This window comes from Budorcas taxicolor, chromosome 4, assembly GCF_023091745.1.
Source record: "Budorcas taxicolor isolate Tak-1 chromosome 4, Takin1.1, whole genome shotgun sequence".
Lineage (NCBI taxonomy): Eukaryota > Metazoa > Chordata > Mammalia > Artiodactyla > Bovidae > Budorcas > Budorcas taxicolor.
This window is the reverse complement of record NC_068913.1, coordinates 32,256,839-32,279,394: the sequence shown is the minus strand read 5'-3', so window position 1 is coordinate 32,279,394 and position 22,556 is coordinate 32,256,839. Positions and strand designations below refer to the sequence as shown.

The following is a 22,556-nucleotide window of genomic DNA, read 5'->3' as shown; positions in this document are numbered from 1 at the left end:
ATAAAATTGAAAAATAGGACCTAAACATCATGCTTATCTAAGTTTGACAAATTAACTTTTTCTCCTAGATTACACACTTTTATTACTGCTCTCATGAGAGTGTGATAAATAATGACTTAACATCAAGTTCTAATGTAATCAGCAACACATACACAAACCTAACCAAAGAAAGTATACTGTAAGAAAAAACTATTCTAACACTGGAGTTCTACCATGATAAATACATAGCTTTGCACTGATAATTACAATAAAGAAAAGTTTTATAACAGTGGCAAAGGGAATGAACAGTGAAATGTCATTAAACAAGACTCTACCGCACATCTGTGCCCTATTACTTATAACAGCTATATCCCACTGAGTCAAATAAAGGACATTGAAATTTACGATTCTTATAAGACAGAAGAGTGGATTCAGAATGGTTTGCAGAACAGACTGTCAAAATATTTCTAATTTCAGTGGTGAAATGTGCACCTGCTAACACAAATTAATATACTTTATATGCTATAAAGCTATCCAGATTCAGTTTCTTAAATTTATAATAGGCCTCATTGTTGATTAAAAAATAACTTCCATTTCTGAGGCGCATACATAGGTATGCATTAAAAATGGTTCATAGAATAATGGTGCAGAGAGCTCACACTCAGTATTAACAACAACAAAAAGTGTCACTCTGAGGAAACATGATTCAAACATTAGGAAAGTTTCTTTGCATAAAAAAATTTATAGCACTGATTGTGTAGCATAATGATAGATAAAATATATATTTGATGTTTCAGCTCCTATATAATAAAATTAAAATTAACACTACCAAATGCTCCTCTGTACCAAACAAAACAACAAACTGATTCTGATGTTTTAAAGCCAGACACATCAGTTGTTAAGAGTACATTAAATAAAATATACAAAACAATTTACAAAATCCAACTAAAATTTAAAGACTTTGTTACAAGTCTACAAAAGCTTTAAGAAACTTGAAATTTATAACCACAGTGTAAAAATTTTTTTTCCTTTAATCTCAAAGCTTTTTTATACAAACTGAAAGCACAAAAGACCTTCAGTTTTATATAACGCTACAAAGGGCTGGCCTAAAGTGTACATAGTGTAAACAGTGATCATTACAGTATTTCTCCTTCATCAAAAATACAAGAAACATCACAATTTCAGAAGAGAATTCGCATGAGTAGTACTTTTTCTGAAATAATAGAGAATGTACAAGAAAATAACATACACCTATACTCAAACAGTCCCCAAACTAATGGTGTTAATTAACCAAGTATTTAAAAACTTCAGTTTTCAAATGGTGAATTCCAACTGCATTATAATTCACTGTAAATATATTTTTAAATATGAAATATCTTACTAATATTTAAGCTACTGGCATAGTCCAAATTTTTTTATAGGAAACTTTTGGCCATCTTTCCTATTAAGATCCTTGTACAAACAATGAAATATATTTATTTCTTTAATCACTTATAACTGACTGATATTTTTAAAAAATACTTTTTGTTTCATAGCATCACATCTGTTATACATTTGTTAGGATGTATTCTTAGGGAAAATTCAGTTACTGGTATAACATAAAGTCATTACTGTGTTATAAATCCTTAATCAGCCTCTAAAACAGTGCTAGAAATAAAATGGGATTGGCTAATTTTCAGCAAAGAGGAAAACAGAAATTATAATGTAGGTAAAAGATAATTTTCTGCTGGCCTTAAAAAAAAGTGTGATAATTCTTTCTTTGGCTACCATGTCAAAGCATAAAGAATTTTGCACATTGTCAACGTAACTCATATTTACAGACTATGAAACTACAGGACGATTTAAACCCTATGCAAATATTTCCAATATAAACATTTAAAATGAACTTTGTGGTTCAACCTAGTGTTAGGAATATAATCAATCCTAACTTCAAAACCATACCTGTTAAGTTGCCTCATTTTATTTTTCTGAAGCTATTATGAGTTTTGTTTTAATCATTTTCCCCCCAGTATTTTCCTACAGTTTCAATCTAAAATTTAACCTAAGGTTTAGCTCTAAGTTCCTCTTGTGTCTCCAAATGGAGAAAGTAATTGGATTTCACTGATTGTCTCCATACGCACTACTACAATGTAGTGGTAATAAAGATCTGAGATGCCTCTCAGATTATGTTTTTGGAACTTACCTAATTTAACTGTTGAAGAATTTCTAATATTTAGAAAAGACGGCCAAACCTATTTTCAATTGATTTTCCAAAAATCAAGCTAAGGAAATAAAGCATTATATCTATCATCAGTTAACTGTTTTCTGTGATTTTGGGGGAAAAAATCCACATAAATATTACTGACTGAATTTATAACAAAGTACTTTCAAAGAAAACAAGTCCAATTAAGGTCCAGTCTGCAAACTACTGAGGTCTGTCTTTTTAAACATGTTAACACATGATGTTAAGAGAGGGGAAGATTCAGTTTAAAGATTATGTGATATATCTCCAAATAACTACAACGTACATAATATGGAGGAAATACTTTTCTATCTGTTTCCAGTATATCAGTTTGCTTTTGTATTTTTAAAAATTCAACACTTCATGTGCTGACCCAAAATCTTGGAATACTTAAAGAAGCCAAGAATGAAAACATGATTTCCTACTCTGTAATCCACTTGACCAGCCCATTTCCAGATTTTCAAAGGTGTGTAAACTTAAGTGCAGCACTAGAGGTCTCTATTATAAATAACTTCAGAATTCTTCCATGTTGGTTGAAACATTGGGAGTTGCTGGGTTTGAATCTTGAGAAATGGCTGCAACTGTGACAATTCTTGGGGAGCCAAGCACCTCTGTAACAGATGAGTCCAGTTCTCCGGAGGTAACAATGGCAAGAGCTGTCCCACCACCTTTTTTATTCTGGTGCGTTTTGACATGTTTGGAGAGATGATCACTCCGCATAAATCTTTTAGAACACTCTGGACATTCAAATCTCTTTTCACCTAAACGGAAAAATAGTAAATAAACAGCAATTCACTTTATCTAAATGAAATTATCATTTAAAATAATTTCTCTTCTTTTTCAACAGCTGCAAAATACTTTGTTTCTATTTCAAAATGCCAATAAACACACAGTGCAGTATAGGACAAAGACCAGGTGACTGAGAATAAAAGAACTGTGCTAAAGTCCTGATTCTGCTAAGAACTGAAAATAAAACTGTTTCCTCAGCTTCCCTATCTACAAAATAAGAAGGTTTCTAACACATGATCTCAACAAGTCTCCTCCAGTTATAACTGCATAATATCAAAGCTCATATCCACTCTTCCTTAAAAACTATTGTTAAAGTTTTGGACATAATGACCAGAGGCAGGAAATACCTTGAAACTACTTCAAATAAAATCAGTTAATAATTTTACAGTGTACTGAGTTTCTTTACAAGGTAAAAAATGAGAGTGGGGCAAACACTACATTTCAAATTTAATACAGTTTTTAGATCTTGCAGAATTAGACTGTTAGGTTCTGGTAGACAGAGTGATCCTTAAATATTCTCTCTTCAAAAGTCATAAGATAGTTCTATTGGAAGTTAACTACTTCTGTATTTTAGAAAAAAATGATTTTGTTTTTATGTATAATAGGCAGGGGCACATAAAAATTTAGTTAATTGATATATCATCACATTTATAATGGATAAACTATTAGCTTTATTTCTCTCCTTAAAATTATTATTTAGAGGAAAGCAGCACGATTTTCCCATAATAATAAAACTATTATCCCATAATAATAATAGAACTTAAGAAAATAAGAAAATCCAATTCGGCTTAATTCTTCTATCTGGCCCTCCTTTGGACTGACCAACAGAAAAATCTATAGGTTCAAGTGTCAGATATTATCCCCTCTTCTTTATGTGTTTGCTTTTATTTAAAAAAGAATTGCATGTGATTCACTGAAATTTCCTTTCTCTTTTCAAAGAAAAATTAAATGAATGGATAAAATCCTTAAGGTATAAATAAAGCCAGTTAAGTTTTAAGGCAAAATGACTTGCATTTTATGAATGCTAGCACTGAAGCAAGGACCAAAAAAACAATTAAATGAGGGTTTATGTTTAGGATCAATCTTGAGCTCCTTTATCTTTCAGGCTTTCCATTTTATTTCAAAAGAAAAATTCAAAGTGTACAAATTTAAAAGCTGGAAGAAATTTAAAGGATCTTATTTTACATTTTCATTTTATAGGTAAGTTGAGCCTCAGAAATTAATTTGCTTGGGAATCCCCCAATTAGTCATCCAATTAATCAATAAAAGAGCAGAATTCAAGACATCTGATTTCTAATTCAGGTATTATGTATTAAATCACCTGTAGTAGAGATCTCTGTTCTTTTATAGCAATGATAACCAAGAATAACCAGAAAGATATCAGGTAGTGATGGCTTGAAGGCCTGAGCTTTATTCAGTAAACACTGAATCAATGGGTGACCAACTTGTACACACTGGCTGTTTAATTAACATTTGTTAGCTGTGGTATTTATTCACGAACTCAGTTATTTTTCAATAAGTATTAGACTGGTGCAAAAGTAATCGTGGTTTTGCACTGCTGAACTTTGCCATCTGATACTAGAATACATTCTTAAATAAACGTAGTTGCATTATACATCATTTTAATGTGCATGTCTCGCTTTATTTGTTTTCTTTTTGCTAATGTCTTAGTACTTACTGTTTGTATTTTAGACCAGACAAATGATGTTTGACTAAAAGCAAATTTGAGCGATTTTCTTATTCTAGTTTAAATGGGTAGTAAAGCATCAGAGACAACTCATAACATTAACAACATGTCTGGCCCAGGAACTGCTAATGAATACATAGTACACTGGTGGTTCCAAGTTTTGTAAAGCAGAAGGGAGCCTTGAAGATGAGGGGTGCAGTGGCTGGCCATCGGAAATTGACAATGACCAATTAAGAGTAATCATCAAGCTCTTACAACTACATGAGAAGCTGCTGAAGGACTCAATGTCGACGTTTGAAACAAACTGGAAAGGAAAAAGAAAAAAGCTCGATAAGTGGGTGGGTGCTTCATGAGCTGACCGGAAATGAAAAAAATTGTCACTCTGAAGTGCCTGCAATGCAGGTGACCCTAGTTTGATTCCTGGGTGAAGAAGATCCCCTGGAGAAGGGTAGGCTACCCACTCCAGTATTGTTGGGCTTCCCTGGTGGCTCAGCTGGTAAAGAATCTGCTTGCAATGGGGGAGACCTGGGTTCCATTCCTGGGTTGGGAAGGTCCCCTGGAGAAGGGAACAGCAACCCACTCCAGTATTCTGCCCTGGAGAATTCCATGGACTGTGTAACTTTCACTTCACTTTTCTTATTTTACAAAACAACAAGGAACCATTTCTTGATAGGATTGTGACATGCAACAAAAAATGGATTTTAGACAACTGGTGACGACCAGCTTAGTGGCTGGACTGAGATGCTCCAAAAGTACCTCCCAAAGCCAAATCTGCACCCACAAAAGGCCACGGTCACTGTTTGGTGGTCTGCTCTTAGTCTGACCAGTCACTACAGCTTTCTGAATCCCGGCAGAACCATTACATCTGAGAAATATGCTCAGCAAATCTATCAGATGCACTGAACACTGCAATGCCTGCAGCCAGAACTGGTCAACAGAATGGGCCCAATTCTTCTCCAAGACAATGCCTGACTGCATGTTGCACAAACAATGCTTCAGAACTTGAGCAAACTGGGCTACAAAGTTCTGCCGCACCTGCCATTTTCACCTGAGTGTTCACCAACTGATGCTTCTTCAAGCACCTCAACAACTTTTGGCAGGGATAACGCTTCCACAACTAGCAGGAGGCACAATACTTTCCAAGAGTCTGCCAAATCCCGAAGCATGGATTGCTAAGCTACAGGAATAAACAAACTTACTTCTCATTGGCAATAATGTGTTGACTGTAATGGTTCCAATTCTGTATAAAAAAGACGTGTTTGAGCCTAGTTATAATGATTTAAAATTCATGGTCTGAAACCACAAATATGTTTGTACCAACCTAATATTTGTGTTGCTCCAACACAATATTTGGAACAACTGCAGTATGACAGGTATTGGTGATACAAAAATGAACAAGTCAGAGTCTCCGATTTTAAGCATCCATTATCTTGAGAGAGTCATTTGTTAACCACACGAAACTATTGGTATGAAAAGAGAAAGGAATTCGAGTCCCCAGCTACTGATGGGGACATGGCTTTTGTGTGGACTTTCTAGTCTACTCCCAAGTGGTATGGCTATCCAGTTAATTTCAAGCAATAAAAGTTGGCTAGAATCGCAAAATAAGTAAATTATGTTGTACAATTAAACTATCATTAGAGGAATGACATTTTAGTTCATTACCCTTTTTCCACAGAGAAGTGTGTCTTCTGTGGTTTAAGAAGACAATTTCCTAATTTCCTACCTCTTTGGCAAACATTATCATTATACTTTATAAAATATAAGGAGGCAGAGAGTTCTTATACTAACTATATATCCTACAGTATCTTTTTTTGTATTTATATTTAGAATTATTTCAATAATTATTTTAGTAGGGTTAACACTTTTTATACTTAATGCAACTAGTTATCAAAACTGTTGATATTAGTTATTAATACTTACAGTGGGCAAAATGCCCCAACTCCCTAAAAAGATGCCCGTGTCCCAACCCCTGGAATTGTGTGTACGTTTCTTTTTTTTTTAATTAAAGGATAATTGCTTTACAGAATTTTGTTGTTTTCTGTCAAACCTCAACATGAATCAGCCATAGGTATACATATGTCCTCTCCCTCTTGAATCCCCTACAAAGATGCCTGTGTCCCAATCCCTGGAATTGTGTATACGTTTTATCACATGCCAAAAGGGATGTGACTGAGTTTAAAAAGCTTACTATAGAGAGACTGTTCTTAATTATCTGGGTGGGCCAAATCTAATCACATGAGTTCTTAAAAGCAGACAGCTTTCTTCAGCTGGAGTCAGAAAAATGCAGCAGGAGAAACTAGAAGTGTGAGAAGAACTCGACCTGTTGCTGCTGGCTGGAAGTGGGGGCAGTTTCCACGTGGAAAGTATGAGAAGGAATGTGGGTCACCTCCAGGAGCAAACATCAGCCCCCACTGACAGACAGCAAGGAAACAAGGACCACCATCCTACAACAGCGAACACTGAATTCAACTGTAAGTGTGAATATGTCTGGAAGCAGATGCTTCCCCAGAGACTTCAGTTGGGAACATGACCCAGTCAACACCCTGATTTCAACTTATGAAATGTTAAGCAGAGGACTCAGGATGAGTCTACTAAGACTTCGGACTTCAACAGCTATATAAAAAAGTGTGTTTTAAGCTGCTAAATTTGGGATAGCTTGTCTTGGGAGCAGTAGCAAACTAATAAAGATTATCATCTTGAAAAGGTAAAGCATAATTCAAAAAGTAAATTACAGGTGATCTAGAATATGGATCAAGATCTATAAAATATCTTCAAGTTTCAAAAGCATGTCAAGAAGAAATTTCAATTTTTTTTTCCTCTAAGAAAATCTAAAGGATGTAACCAGAACGACTTTAATAAACTGAATATTAAAAAACTGCATATCTTATCTAGATTATTGATAAAATGCCATGCTGTATGACATGATTATTCAAATATAGTAGTATTTATATATACTATATATATTTATACATATAAAAAGGATGTAAGTAGAAGATGCAAACTTAGAAATTATGCAGATTATTTCCTAACATGATATAACAGCGTTTCTCTCAGAAAAAAATTAGCTGAGATTTTCAAATGGAATCACAGATTTGAAGGGATGAATGGAATAAAACATCTTTTAATTTTTATTTATTTGAGGTAATCCATCAAGAGCCAATTATTTAGCTGTCAGAGTTCTACCTATAATTTCATTTTCATGTTACACTTAAACCTAAGCTAATACAATGTAAAAAACACATTTATGAATATTTTTCAAAGCCTGCCATTTGATAACATATCTGCATATTTATCAACTACAATAATTTCAAGAGTGACCTAAGAGATTTTATTAGTTTCCAAGGGCTACTATAAAAAACGAAACAAAAACAAAAAACCACCAACTGTGTGGCTTAAAGACAACAGATATTCACTCTCTCACAGTTTTGGAACTAGATGCCAAAAATCAAGGTGTCAGTAGCACAATTCTCCCATCAAAGGCTCTAGAGAAGAATCCTTCCTTGCCTCTTCCCAGCTGTGGGTGACTTCTGGCGATTCTTGGCACTGGTTGGCTTGTAGGTGCAGCTCTCCAGTGTTGCCCTCTGCCTTCACATGGCCTTGCCCCCTGTGTATCATCTCTTTATGATACGGATGTCCATCCTTGGATTTAACGTCTACTAGGTCCTAAATGCTAGGCACTAGGAATAGTTATAACTTCCTCTTAATGCATCTCGTCTGCAAAGAATTATCTCCCAATAAGGTCACATTCACAAATTCTGTGGAGTAGAAACTGTCTCTCCTGGGAGACACAATTCAACCCACTATAGGGACATTTTTAAATGTATGGCATTTGTTATAGCAAAGCAAAAAACATACCCTTTGCTCAATAGATAACTTCAATCAAACATCCATTTGTAGCATCTATACAATTTCTTTCCAGATTTTTATATATAATTCACTTTAAAGAAATTATATATTGATTTGTTCTTAAAAACCTAATTATTCAAACTGAGAAACCTGTAGTCCCTGGATCCCTCCAATGCCTATTGGGATGGTCCTATCAGTCCCTCCTGGACACCTCTTCATGAGTACCCTTAATTCTCCCCTATCATTACCTGGGGATAAAAGTAAATTAATAGAGGGAGAAATGATAATTTGAGAGAAGTTATGTGGCTTAAGTTTTCTTAAAGTAGAAGACAGATAAAGGAAAGTTAAGTGGGAGTAACGAGAAATAAGAAGACTTGAGGGTGCTAAAGTATGAGAGTGAAAATATTAAGAAACCTATGAGTCACATGGCTGTTATCATTATTATTGATGCTGAATATAATGACTTTATTTTTAAAATAAAACTGTTAAATAATGTGCTAAAAAAAAAAACACTTGAGGTTTAGATAATTACTAAGGCAATGTGAAAGCTGAAGAAAAGAGTAAGATTGATAGGATGTTCTGAGAGACTGGCTGAGATTTGAGACCATAAAATTTGTAGACATCAATCTACATCATGAGAATTTTTTCATTTCCTCCTTCAGCAATTATCTGCTCAAACAGAGAAGCCCTTTTGGTCATTTTCTTATTAATACTTGTTTAAAAGGCAATCTTATCTACTCTAATGGTTTTAACTATCATTTATAAATTGATGGCTACATCAAGACACAGAGTCCTAAAATAGGAATTTGATCTCCCACATATGCCACAGAACGCATCATTCAACATGTCACGAAAAGAACTCATTAACTTTCCTATCCTTATAATTCTCAGAAATAAAAGGGGAATTCCTCTCCAAAATATCAAAGAGACAATATTAGTAAAGAGAGTGACCAAAACTTAACTCCTCTGTGAAAAGACTCAGAAAACTGGGGGAAAAATAAACAATCAAATCAACTCATTTAGACTCTGTAAATTAATCAAGGGCTCCTGTAACTCAGGGAGTGTTTTATAAGGAAAATGGCTAATTCTTGGTAAGAACAGCAAGTTTTGTGGTGTTCCCAGGAGCCTGGTAGCCACCAGAGGGAGCAGAACAAAGTGAGAGCCCTTTCAAAACTTCTTTCCCAAAGAATCATCATTGCTTCTTTGGAAGACTTAAAGTATTGTTGCAGTCAACATTCCTTGGAAGTGCTCCAATGCAAAAAGTCTTCCTCCGGGAACAGAGAAGAGCATGTATTTGTCTAAAACAATTATAGACAAGTATTTTAACTTCATGGATACCTGAAACAATGACTAATACTTGGGCCAAATAATAAACAGATAAACAAAAAACTTAAAAAGCTCAGAGGTATGAGATAGCCATAGGGGCTCTAAAAAGTTCTGACATACTCCTTGGAATGTAGAAGCCACATACATGCTTAGGACTGTGAACATACTCAGGAGAAGGGTTGAGAAGAACCAAACTCTCACTTATAAGGCCTACCTACCCTTTGAGGCTCCGTAAGAGAAGGAAGAGAACAAGCATTGTCTGGCTGAGAGCTGAGGGTCCCCCAACATGCACACAAAGCCTCTCAGAAAAGAGGGAGAGATTAATTGGTCTGAAAATCCCCCAAATTTGATGAAAAACATTAATATATACATGGAAGAACTACAACTAACTTTAAGCAGGTTAAATGAAAAGAAATTCACACTGAGACACATAATAATCAAACTGTTTGAAGTTAAAAAAAAAAGAATCTAGAAAGCAGCAAGAGAGAAGTGACATCATCTACAAAGGATCATCATAAAGAAAATCAGCTGATTTATTTTTCATCAGAGATCATAGAGGTCTGAAAGCAATGGGATGATATATTCAATGAGGTGAAAGGAAAAAACCTATCAACCAAGAATTTTATATACTGAAAAAACATCTTTCAAAACTAGGGAGAAACTAAGATGTTTCCAGATTGATAAAAAACTGAAGGAATCTGTCACACCTATAAGAAATGTTAAGGAGGGGGTGGTCCTTCAGGCTGAAATGAAAAATACTAAACGACAACTAGAATACACATGAGAAAATAAAGAATGCCAGGTGAAGTAACTATACAGACAAACACAAAAGACAGCATAAATGCGCTGTTTACTCATTTCCCCCCATCTAGTTTCAAACAAGACTGCATAAGACTTATAAATCTGTGTTGAGGGGTACACCATATACAAAGATGCAATTAGTGAAAATAACGGCATAAGCGGAGGCAGAACTATGTAGGAGAAAGTTTTTGCATGCTACTGAAATAAAGTTGGTATTAATGCAAATTAGACTGTTAAAAGATGTGGACTGTAATACCCAGAGCAGGAACCACTAAGAAAACTACATATAGATATAAAACATATATATATATATTAATATATACACATACCTATATACATATCTATACCTACATATATCAAAAAAATTACAAAGTAATTAAAATAACACATGAGCAGTATTTAACACAAAATGTCAACAATGGAGAAACTCAGGAACAAAAAAGAAGACATGAAGACAAATAGAAAACAAATACTAAAATGGCAGAAGTCTTTATCAGTAATTGCCTTAAATATGAATTAAACTCTCCAAAACGCAGAAATTGACAGGATGGATTTTTAAAAATGACAAACCTTTAAGCCATCTAAGAGAAACTATCTTTAAATTCAAAGACATGAGGAGGCTAAAAGGATGGAAAACAGATATACTGTGCAAACTGAGTTTGAACAGCTATACTAAAAATTACTTATTAAAGAAAAAAATTACTACTAGAGATAAGGAAGGGTACTTTATAATAAAAGTATCACTCCACCAAGAAGCTGTAACACTTAGAAACATGTAAGTACCTACACCAAAAGAGCTCCAAAGGACAAGAAGCAAAAATCAACAGAAGCGAAGGGAGACAGACATTCCACATATACCAATCCTTTTCCTCAATTCTCATTTCAACTGCAGTAGTCATCATTGATTTCTTTCATCTCTCTTCTCACATTTAATCAGTCACCAACTACTGTTAATTTTATTGCACAGACATCTCTTAAACTGGTCCCAAGTACACCTTACAAATTCTGTTTTATTAGGATCTTACCAAAAGTTCCTACTGTCTTTACTAATTGGTCTCAGAATTATTCCCTAGAAATCTGTCCTCCATACAAATATCAAATGGTTGAAAATGAAAAAGTGACCATCTGATTATTGAAAATTTCCAATGGTTCCTCATATCCTATAATTGCAGAAAAAAATCAAATATATGTAACATCCTATTGATCTCCGCCTACCTTTTTTAATCTATTGTCACAAACATCATGGTTCCCAAACACTGAACTGCTTGTACATCCTGACATCATATCTTCTTGTATAAGTGGCTTCTAGTTCAAGATAAAAATTCTGACTCTGCTCCACTGACCAATCATGTAATTCCTGGCAACTTCTCTCTCCAATTCTCAGTTTCTTCATTTTTAACTGGGAATAGCAGAAATACCTATTTTATGTTACTGTTCAAAAGATGAAATGAGAAAGTATGTTTTAAAAAGCATTCAGAAACCCAGCACACTGAAGGAGATCAGTTATGTTAACTACTGCTGACTGTCACTGCTTGTCTGAATTTATTGCTTCCATGGCTCTTTCTAACTCATCACTATATAACTCAACTTGGCTCAAGGAACTAAGTTTCAAGCCTTGATAAAGAAGTCAATCAACCTCTTAAGACTTACGTTTAGTCCTTATTTATAAAATGGTGGAACTGCACAAAACTGTTTTCAGGAGTCGCTCTGGCTCTAGACACATTGCATGAGGCATATGTGTGAAGCTGAGCAAGAAATTCATTGGAACTGTTAAAATAAAAATTAACTAGAAAATTTCCCTCAAGTTTTAGACTGCAATTTCTCAAAGATAAGTATTGTCTCATGCTTTTGAAAATGTTTCAATTTGCGTACAGTTCTACATAGTTCTATCAGTTTTGATAAACACATTAAGTCACGTAGCTATCACCAAAATTCCAATATAGAAGAACTGCTTTCACTTAATAAAATTTCTTCTTGATGGTTTTTCACAGTCAAGCTCTCCTCCATCACACGTTAGGAAACACTGATCTGTTCTCCATTTCTACAGTTTTGATTTTTTTATTCCATCATGTAAATGGAATCATTCAATTGGTAGCCTTTTGAAGCTGGATGCTTTCACTTAGCATAATACATCTAAATTTCATCCATGTGGTTTTGTGTAGTAATAATTCATTCCTCTACTCTGTGGAGTAGTACTCCAACATATGGATATACCACAACATTTCATCCATCTACCAGCTGAAGAATATTAGGGTTGTATACAGTTTGGGTGATTACACATAAATCTGTCATGTATATTCAAAGCTAGGATGAATACTTGGGAGTGGATATGGTTAAGTATCTGTTTAACTTTTATAAGAAAATTCCAAAATGTTTTTCAAAAGTGCTGTGTCATTTCGCATTCCCACCAGCAATGAAGTTCCAGCTCTGTAATTTTGTCAGTACTTCTAATTGTCAGGAGTTTTATGTTCTTACTTTTTGTTTTAGCCATTCTAGTAAGTCACAGGTATCTTGTGGCAGTATTAATTTGCATTCCCCCAAATAAAAGATGATGCTGAGCATCTTTTCATGTGCTTATCTGTCACATGTATATTCTCTTTAGTGAAGTGTCTAGATCCTCTGACAATTCTTAACAAGTCTTCATCTAATAATTCTAACATGTGGATCATCTTGACAGGGTGGATACATAGTACGCTGAGTAATTCTGGATTGCCTCCTGGACATTTTTTATACTATTTCATGGTGACTCTGGGTTCTATCACAGATCCTCTAGTGAACAGTTCTATTTTAGCAAAACAACCCCTTTAGGTTCATACTAAAAGCGACAGCTTGCCTTCTTTGATCAGTAATTTCAATATTAAATTATTTTTAAAGACTTCATTATGCTCTTTGAGTATGCCTAGCACATGTCGGAGATTAGGTGGTGGTTTATTTCAGTCTTTGAGGCCTCTGCCATGGTTCTTGGGGATTGTTCTGTGCATGTGCAGTACAGAGTTGAGTCCAGAACTTACTTTATTCTGTACAGAAAATAGGGGATCACCTTTTATAGATCTCTACAAACTTATCCTCATACTCTCCAACCCCCAAGTGTCCTTTCTTCCTGATTTCTCTGGCCAGAAAGCCAGTATTCTGGGGGGGCGGGGGGGGGGGGGTCCTTCACTGTCCTGCACATGCATCATGCATGTGCATCATGTCCTGCACATGGCATTACGTTCAGAGTGAAATGACAAAGAAAGAAAAAAAAAGTAATTCCCCTCATATTCACTGAGGGCCCGTTATTTCCTGATTCCTCTAACCAAACATAAAGGTATTTTCTCAATATTTTAGCAGCTTATGCAGACACTACTACAGTGCAACCCACAAACAGGCTGGCCTTGGAGTCAAGCGCCCCTTTTCTCAGTTCTCTTGCCAGATATACATGGTTTCTCCTACAGTATTTGCTGTTTGTACCTGCTAATCAGGGCCCACAGGGCCAAAGTTGGTAGAACAAAAGGAAAAAAAGTCCTGTGAAACTCATTTCTATTATGCATTGTTATATAAGTTTAACTGGATCACATTTCTGCAATAAGAATAGAGATTATCAAGGAAGAGGATATGTTCTAGAAAAGAGCCAATTTGTCTCTTGTAGAACGCTGTAGAAGTATGGAACTAAAATAATGAGAGGGAAATATGGAGTATAAAACAGTAAACTGAAGCCTATACATGGAATATTAGCCCTACTGTTAAAAAATTGGGGCAAAATACTTGAGAATTTCTATCTAAAGAAATATGGTCCCACATTGTAGTACTACATGTTGATAATTAGGTCCCTTTCAATATAACACACAGTGCCCCTACTCAATTTCCTAAAAAGAAGGCCACCAGTTAACAATGATTTCACATTCTTTCACTTAAACATATTTGTCAGTCACCTTCATCGTCGTCATGATCATCATCATCACCATCTATTTAAACAAAAGCCTGGGATCACTGGACAATGCACGTAAGCCAACCTCAGAAAAAGCGAAATACAGACAAAAAAATATGACCCTGCAGGAAACATTAGACTTCCAGTAAGCTCCTGTATTTATACAATAAGAACAAGATGCAATAAAAAAGAAACAAAAATCACTCTTGGAAATTAAAAAACAATGCAACAAAAATACCTGAAGCTAAAGCTACGGAATTTCATTGAAAATATAAGAAAAGGTAAAAAGACAAGTAAAAGAAAAGGTGCAAAAAAAAAAATCAATATAGGGAGTCCACATACATCTAGAAGGAGTTCAAAATGAGCAAAACATAAAAAAGGGTGAATGAGTGGATGTAGGGTGGTGGGGGAGGACCCAGAGTTGAAAATTCCATCCAGAACTATATCATAAATGAAAACCTACGCTTATATACATTTTATGAAATTCAGTTCAGTTCAGTCACTCAGTTGTGTCTGACTCTTTGCAACCCCATGAATCGCAGCACGCCAGGCCTCCCTGTCCATCACCAACTCCCGGAGTTCACTCAGATTCACGTCCATCGAGTCAGTGATGCCATCCAGCCATCTCATCCTCTGTCGTCCCCTTCTCCTGCTGCCTCCAATCCTTCCCAGCATCAGAGTCTTTTCCAATGAGTCAACTCTTCGCATGAGATGGCCAAAGTACTGGAGTTTCAGCTTTAGCATCATTCCTTCCAAAGAAATCCCAGGGCTGATCTCCTTCAGAATGGACTGGTTGGATCTCCTTGAAGTCCAAGGGACTCTCAAAAGTCTTCAACACCACAGCTCAAAAGCATCAATTCTTCGGTGCTCAGCCTTCTTCACAGTCCAACTCTCACCTCCATACAGGACCACAGGAAAAACCATAGCCTTGACTAGACAGACCTTAGTCGGCAAAGTAATGTCTCTGCTTTTGAATATACTGTCTAGGTTGGTCATAACTTTTCTTCCAAGGAGTAAGCGTCTTTTAATTTCATGGCTGCAGTCACCATCTGCAGTGATTTTGGAGCCCCCCAAAATAAAGTCTGACACTTTCCACTGTTTCCCCATCTACTTCCCATGAAATTAACAGAATACTAAAGATTACGAGAAAGCTTAGGATGAGGGCATATCAAAAGGATGGAGGAGCCAATCTGAAACAACTTTCAATGGCCAAAAATAGAACAAAGTGAGGAAGATAATGAACACAAAAATACCTCCTTTTATAACGCTTTGCTCTACTGTGCTTTGCAGATAACTGTTTTTTAAAAATTGAATGTTAGTGGTAACCTGTATCCAGCAAGTCTATCAGCACCATTTTTCCAACAGCATCTGCTCACTTCATATCTCTGAGTAACATTTTGGTAACTGCAATATATCACATTTTTGCATTACTTTATATTTGTTAGGCTGATATGTGATCACTGATGTTTGATGTCACAACTCACTGAAGGCTCAGATGACACTTATTTTTTTCAGCAATAAAGCATTTTAAAATTAAGGTATGTACATTGTTTTTTTAGAATGCTGCTGTTGTCAGTCACTAAGCTGTGTCTGACTCCTTTTGCAACTACAGGGACTATAGCCCACCACGCTTCTCTGTTCATAATTTCCCAGGCAAGAATACTGAAGTGCGTTGCCATTTCCTTCTCCAAGATGTAACACTTCTGTATGCTTAAACAGACTATAGTATTATGCAAACATAACTTTCACATGCACTGCGAGACCAAAAAATTAGTGTGACTGGCTTTACTGATATATTCACTCTTCACTGAGGTCGTCTGGAACCAAACTGGGACTATCTCTGAGATGTCCTTGTAACGATGAAATTGGATGGTAACTCAAAAACCAAATATTCATGAACAAATATCATCAGTTCAATTCAGTTGCCCACTTGTGTCTGACTCTTTGGGACACCATGGACTGGCGCATGCCAGGCCTCCCTGTCCATCACCAACTCCCGGAGTTTACTCAAACTCATGTCCATTGAGTTGGTGATGCCATCCAACCATCTCATCCTCTGTTGTCCCCTTCTCTTCCAGCCTTCAATCTTTCTCAGCATCAGGGTCTTTTCAAATGAGTCAGTTCTGCACATCAGGTGGCCAAGTGTGGGAGTTTCAGTTTCAACATCAGTCCTTCCAATGAATACTCAGGACTGATTTCCTTTAGGATGGGCTGGTTGGATCTCCTTGCAGTCCAAGGGACTCTCAAGAGTCTTCACCAACACCATAGTTCAAAAGCATCATCTCTGGCGCTCAGCTTTCTTTATAGTCCAACATCCATACATGACTACTGGAAAAAACCATAGCCTTGATGAGACAGACCTTACTTGGCAAAGTAACATCACATTTTAATATGCTGTCTAGGTTGGTCATTTCTTTCAAGGAGTATGCGTCTTTTAATTTCATGGCTGCAGTCACTATCAAGAGCAATTTTGGAGCCCAAGAAAATAAGGTATCTCATTGTTTCCCCATCTATTTGCCATGAAGTGATGGGACCGGATGCCATGATCTTAAGTTTTCTGAAAGTTGAGCTTTAAGCCAATATTTTCACTCTCCTCTTTCATCAGTTTAGTTCAGTCGCTCAGTCGTGTCCGACTCTTTGCAACCCCATGAACCGCAGCACGCCAGGCTTCCCTGTCCATCACCAACTCCCGGAGTCTACCCAAACCCATGTCCACTGAGTCGGTGATGCCATCCAAACATCTCATTCTCTGTCGTCCCCTTCTCCTCCTGCCCTCAATCTTTCCCAGCATCAGGGTCTTTTCAAATGAGTCAGCTCTCTGCATCAGGTGGCCAAAGGACTGGAGTTTCAGCTTCAACATCAGTTCTTCCAATGAACACACAGGACTGATCTCCTTTAGGATGGACTGGTTGGATCTCCTTGCAGTCCAAGGAGTTCTCAAGAGTCTTCTCCAACACCACAGTTCAAAAGTATCAGTTCTTTGACGCTCAGCTTTCTTTATAGTCCAACTCTCACACCCATACATGACTACTGGAAAAACCAAAGCTTTGATTAGACGGACCTTTGTTGGCAAAGTAATATCTCTGCTTTTGAATATGCTGTCTAGTTTGGTCATAACTTTCCTTCCAAGGAGTAAGCGACTTTTAATTTCATGGCTGCAATCAACATCTGCAGTGATTTTGGAGCCCCCCAAAATAAAGTTTGCCACTATTTCCACTGTTTCTCCATGTATTTGCCATGAAGTGATGGGACCGAATGTCATGATCTCCGTTTTCTGAATGTTGAGCTTTAAGCCAACTTTTTCACTCTCCTCTTTCACTTTCATCAAGAGGCTCTTTAGTTCTTCTTCACTTTCTGCCATAAGGGTGGTTGGTGTCATCTGCATATCTGAGCTTATTGGTATTTCTCCCGGCAATCTTGATTCCAGCTTGTGTTTCATCCAGCCCAGTGTTTCTCATGATGTAGTCTGCATGTAAGTTAAATAAGCAGAGTGACAATATACAGCCTTGACGTACTCCTTTTCCTATTTGGAACCAGTCTGTTCAATGTCCAGTTCTAACTGTTGCTTCCTGACCTGCATACAGGTTTCTCAAGGGGCAGGTCAGGTGGCCTGGTATTTCCATCTCTTTGAGAATCTTCCACAGTTTGTGGTGACCCACACAGTTAAAGGCTTTGGGATAGTCAATACAGCAGAAATAGATGTCTTTCTGGAACGCTCTTGCTTTTTTGATGATCCAGCGGATGTTGGCAATTTGATCTCTGGTTCCTCTGCCTTTTCTAAAACCAGCTTGAACATCTGGAAGTTCACGGTTCATGTACTATTGAAGCCTGGATGGAGAATTTTGAGCATTACTTTACTAGCATGTGAGATGAGTGCAATTGTGCGGTAGTTACAGCATTCTTTGGCATTGCCTTTCTTTGGGATTGGAATGAAAACTGACCTTTTCCAGTCCTGTGGCCACTGCTGAGTTTTACAAATTTGCTGGCATATTGAGTGAAGTACTTTCACAGCATCAACTTTTAGGATTTGAAGTAGCTTACCTGGAATTCCATCACTTCCACTTGCTTTGTTCACAGTGGTGGTTCCTGAGGCCCATTAGACTTCACATTCCAGGATCTCTGGCTTTAGGTGAGTGATCACACCATCGTGATTATCTGGGTCATGAAGATCTTTTTGGTACAGTTCTTCTGTTTATTCTTCCCACCTCTTCTTAATATCCTCTGCTTCTGTTAGGTCCATACCATTTCTGTCCTTTACTGAGCCCATCTTTGCATGAAATGTTCCCTTGGTATCTCTAATTTTCTTGAAGAGATCGCTAGTCTTTGCCCTTCTATTATTTTCCTCTATTTCTTTGCACTGATTACTGAGGATGGCTTTCTTATCTCTCCTTGCTATTCTTTGGAACTCTGCATTCAAATGGATATATCTTTCCTTTTCTCCTTTGCTTTTTGCTTCTCTTCTTTTCACATATTTTGGAAGGCCTCCCTAGCCAGCGATTTTGCTTGTTTGCATTTCTTTTTCTTGGGGATGGTCTTGCTCCCTGTCTCCTGTACAATGTCACAAACTTCCACCCATACCATACTGGTGAAAATAAATGATGGAATAAACAAATCATTGGGGAAAAAAGTATAAATCTTCATTACACAAGAGGCACAACTAAAAATTATACCAACAGTGAGGGGAATAGAAAATAGTCTTTAGCACATCACAGTAACATCACACAGAACATTACATTGTATCTTCAGGCAATATACAATGAGGAATGCTAAAAGTGAAAATAGTATTTTTTTAAAAGAAAAAACAGGGCATTTGTGTAGACTCAAAGAATAGCCTCCAACATATTTACTAACTACTATGGTTAAGTCCACAAATTCTTTGATGCACTTCCCTCTAGGCTATGGAGCTTAATAAATTTTCCCCTTGAAAACTGAATGGACTTAGTCACTTGCTTCCAATAAATAAAACACGGAAAGGAAAAAAGAAAAACTTTACAGTGGATATACCTAGCAAATACTATCTTAACTAACTCATTAATATTAACATCACCAATAATAAGACATACTGACATCATGTACTCCCTGATATGATGCAATTAAACACAGACAATTCATAACTTCAGTCTAATCATGAGAAAATATCAGGCAAACACAAAATGAGGGATATTCTACAAGATACCTCATCTTACTTTAAAGTGTCAAGGTAAGAAAAAGATCAGGGGGAAAAAAATGAAATTTCACAGACTTCAGGAGTAAAGGTCTATGACAAATAAATGTAATGTGGTACTGTGGACTGAATCCTGAAAGAGAAAAAGTATATTTGTGGGGAAGCCTGTAGTTTCATTGGTAGACCTGTACCAATGTTAATTTCTTAACATTGTATTATGGTAGGCATTAGCAATAACGGAAGCTAGATGATGCTGAAGCTGAAACTCCAATACTCTGGCCACCTCATGCGAAGAGTTGACTCACTGAAAAGACCCTGATGCTGGGAGGGATTGAGGACGACAGAGGATGAGATGGCTGGATGGCATCACCAACTCGATGGACATGATTTTGAGTGAACTCCGGGAGTTGGTGATGGACAGGGAGGCCTGGCATGCTGTGACTCATGGGGGTCACAAAAGTCGGTCACGACAGAGCAACTGAACTGAGATGAAGGGTATTTGCGAACTCTCTCTACTATTTTTGCAACTCCTCTGTAAATATAGAATTACTTCAAAATAAAAAGTTAAAATAAGCTCTTAAAAGCTAGTGGGGAAAAATTAGGTCACCTACCAAAAAATAAGAGTAACAGTAACTTATTATTAGTAAAACAGTTGCAAGAAGATAATAGAGCAGTGCCATTAATGCTTCAAGAAAATAGTTTTCAGCCTAGAATTTTGTGTTAGCCAAACTATCAGTTAAGTTGAAAAGCAAAAGTAAAGGCATTTTCAAACACATTTACTTCCCTATGCCTTTTTGTAGGAAGCATTTCAGAATGTTTTCCAGAAACAAAGGGAATAAACTGAGAAAACTGAGGATGTAAGATCTTGAGAACTGGATCCAAACCAACAGAGGAGGGAAGAAAGGTTTCAGGATTATAGCTGTGCAGCAGTCCTAGAGAGAAATGAATCAGTGTTTGATCAGAAAGCTGGAGACCTCCAGGAATAAGGAGAAACTGGATGGAGTTGATACTTCTCTTGAAAAATTAAAACAACAAGAGGAGGTGATAAAGTTAACCAATGCAAGGGGGAAGAAGGCAATGTGAATCTTCGGGGGAAAAAAATATACAAGAAACAACATGTAACCCACATAATCATAGTCCATTACATAACCACAATTATTTATTAATTTTCAGTGTTAAGAACTAAGCTATATAAAACAGGCTGCTGCTAAGTCACTTCAGTCGTGTCCGACTCTGTGCGACCCCATAGACAGCAGCCCACCAGGCTCCCCCGTCCCTGGGATTCTCCAGGCAAGAATGCTGGAGTGGGTTGCCATTTCCTTCTCCAATGCGTGAAAGTGAAAAGTGAAAGTGAAGGCGCTCAGTCATGTCAACCCTCAGCGACTCCATGGACTGCAGCCTTCCAGGATCCTCCATCCATGGGATTTTCCAGGGAAGAGTACTGGAGTGGGGTGCCATTGCCTTCTCCGATATAAAACAGGCAGTGGTTATTAAAGAAAATGTAAGCATTTTAACATCAAGAGAAAGACGAGAGAGTAAAAGTCTAGGTGAGAGAAGTTAAAAGGCGGAAGAGATGGAAACTGAAGGACAAACATGGCGACACGCTGTTACAGAGTGGTGTGCCGTGATACAACATGTGGCCTACACACAATCAAAGAAAAGATTCAGAGTCGTTGCTGGTGTGAGGTGAGGTAAATTATTTTGGGAGGAGTGTTGAGTTCTGACAGTTTGTAACTTAGTGTCCCTTTTTTAAGACAGAAGTATATTGATGTACAATATTATATAAGTTATATAGGAGCATAATATAGTGATTCACTATTGTTAAGGTTATACTTCATTTATAGTTATTACAAAATATCGGTGATACTTCTTGTGTTGTACAGTATATTCCTGCAAGCTGTTTTATACCTAATAGTTTGTACCTCTTAATCTCCCACCCCTAAACTATATCTACCCCCTTCTCTTTCCCTATTCTTAACCACTAGTTTGTTCTCTATACCTGTGAGTCCGTTTCTTTTTTAAGAAAATATTCACTAGTTTGTTGTATATTTTACATTCCACTTATAAGTGATATCATACAGTATTGATCTTTATTTCACGTCACATGTTGATGGACAGTTAGGTTGCTTTCATTTCTAGGTAAGTGTAAATAATGCTGATATGAACACTGGAGTGCATGTATCTTTTCAATTCTTTTTCCCAGAACATATACCCAGGAGTGGAAGTGCTGAATCACATGGCAATTCTATTTCTAGTTTTTTGAAACCTCCATACTATTTTCCAGAGTGGCTGTACCAATTTACACTGCCACCAAGAGTATACAAAAGGGTTCCCTTTTCTCCACATCCTCACCAACATGTTTTCACTTGTGTTCTTTTAATGATAGCCACTGTCACAGTGAGGTGGTTTTGATTTGCATTTCCCTGATGATCAGCAACGCTGAGCAGTTTTTTATGTGCCTACTGGCCATCTGTGAGGTAAATTCTTAACTCTCACTGCACAAAGTCAGTAGTGTTTAATATTGATATCAATAAGTAACAGTATAAGCATATTTTATAGATACATTGAGCCATCACAGGATTAATAAAAAAGAATGCAGAAACAGTTAAAACATATGATTTACTCCAGGGAGCAGAACAGGGTGGGGAGGAGAGACTTGGATTAACAGCTGAAGCTCTTCTACATGATTTCATTTTTTTTTCAAGGTTTTTTTTGTGTTGATATAGCCAAATAACAATGTTCTGATAGTTTCAGGTGAACAGCAAAGGGACTCAGCCAAACATACACACGTATCCATTCTCCCCCAACGATCTGATTTTTAAAATATCATATGTAT

General features: G+C 36.7%; 1 protein-coding gene across 1 annotated transcript in view; it reads right to left on the bottom strand.

Annotated features, from left to right (window-relative positions):
* Positions 1-2,553: 2,553 nt before the first annotated feature.
* The window catches only part of SP4 (Sp4 transcription factor), a 75,259-nt gene continuing 55,256 nt past the window's right edge, over positions 2,554-22,556 (bottom strand). Inside the window, exon 6 of the mRNA XM_052638922.1 lies at positions 2,554-2,961. Coding sequence (XP_052494882.1) covers positions 2,714-2,961 — 248 coding nt within the window. The 3' untranslated portion in view covers positions 2,554-2,713. The remainder of the gene's footprint in view (positions 2,962-22,556) is intronic.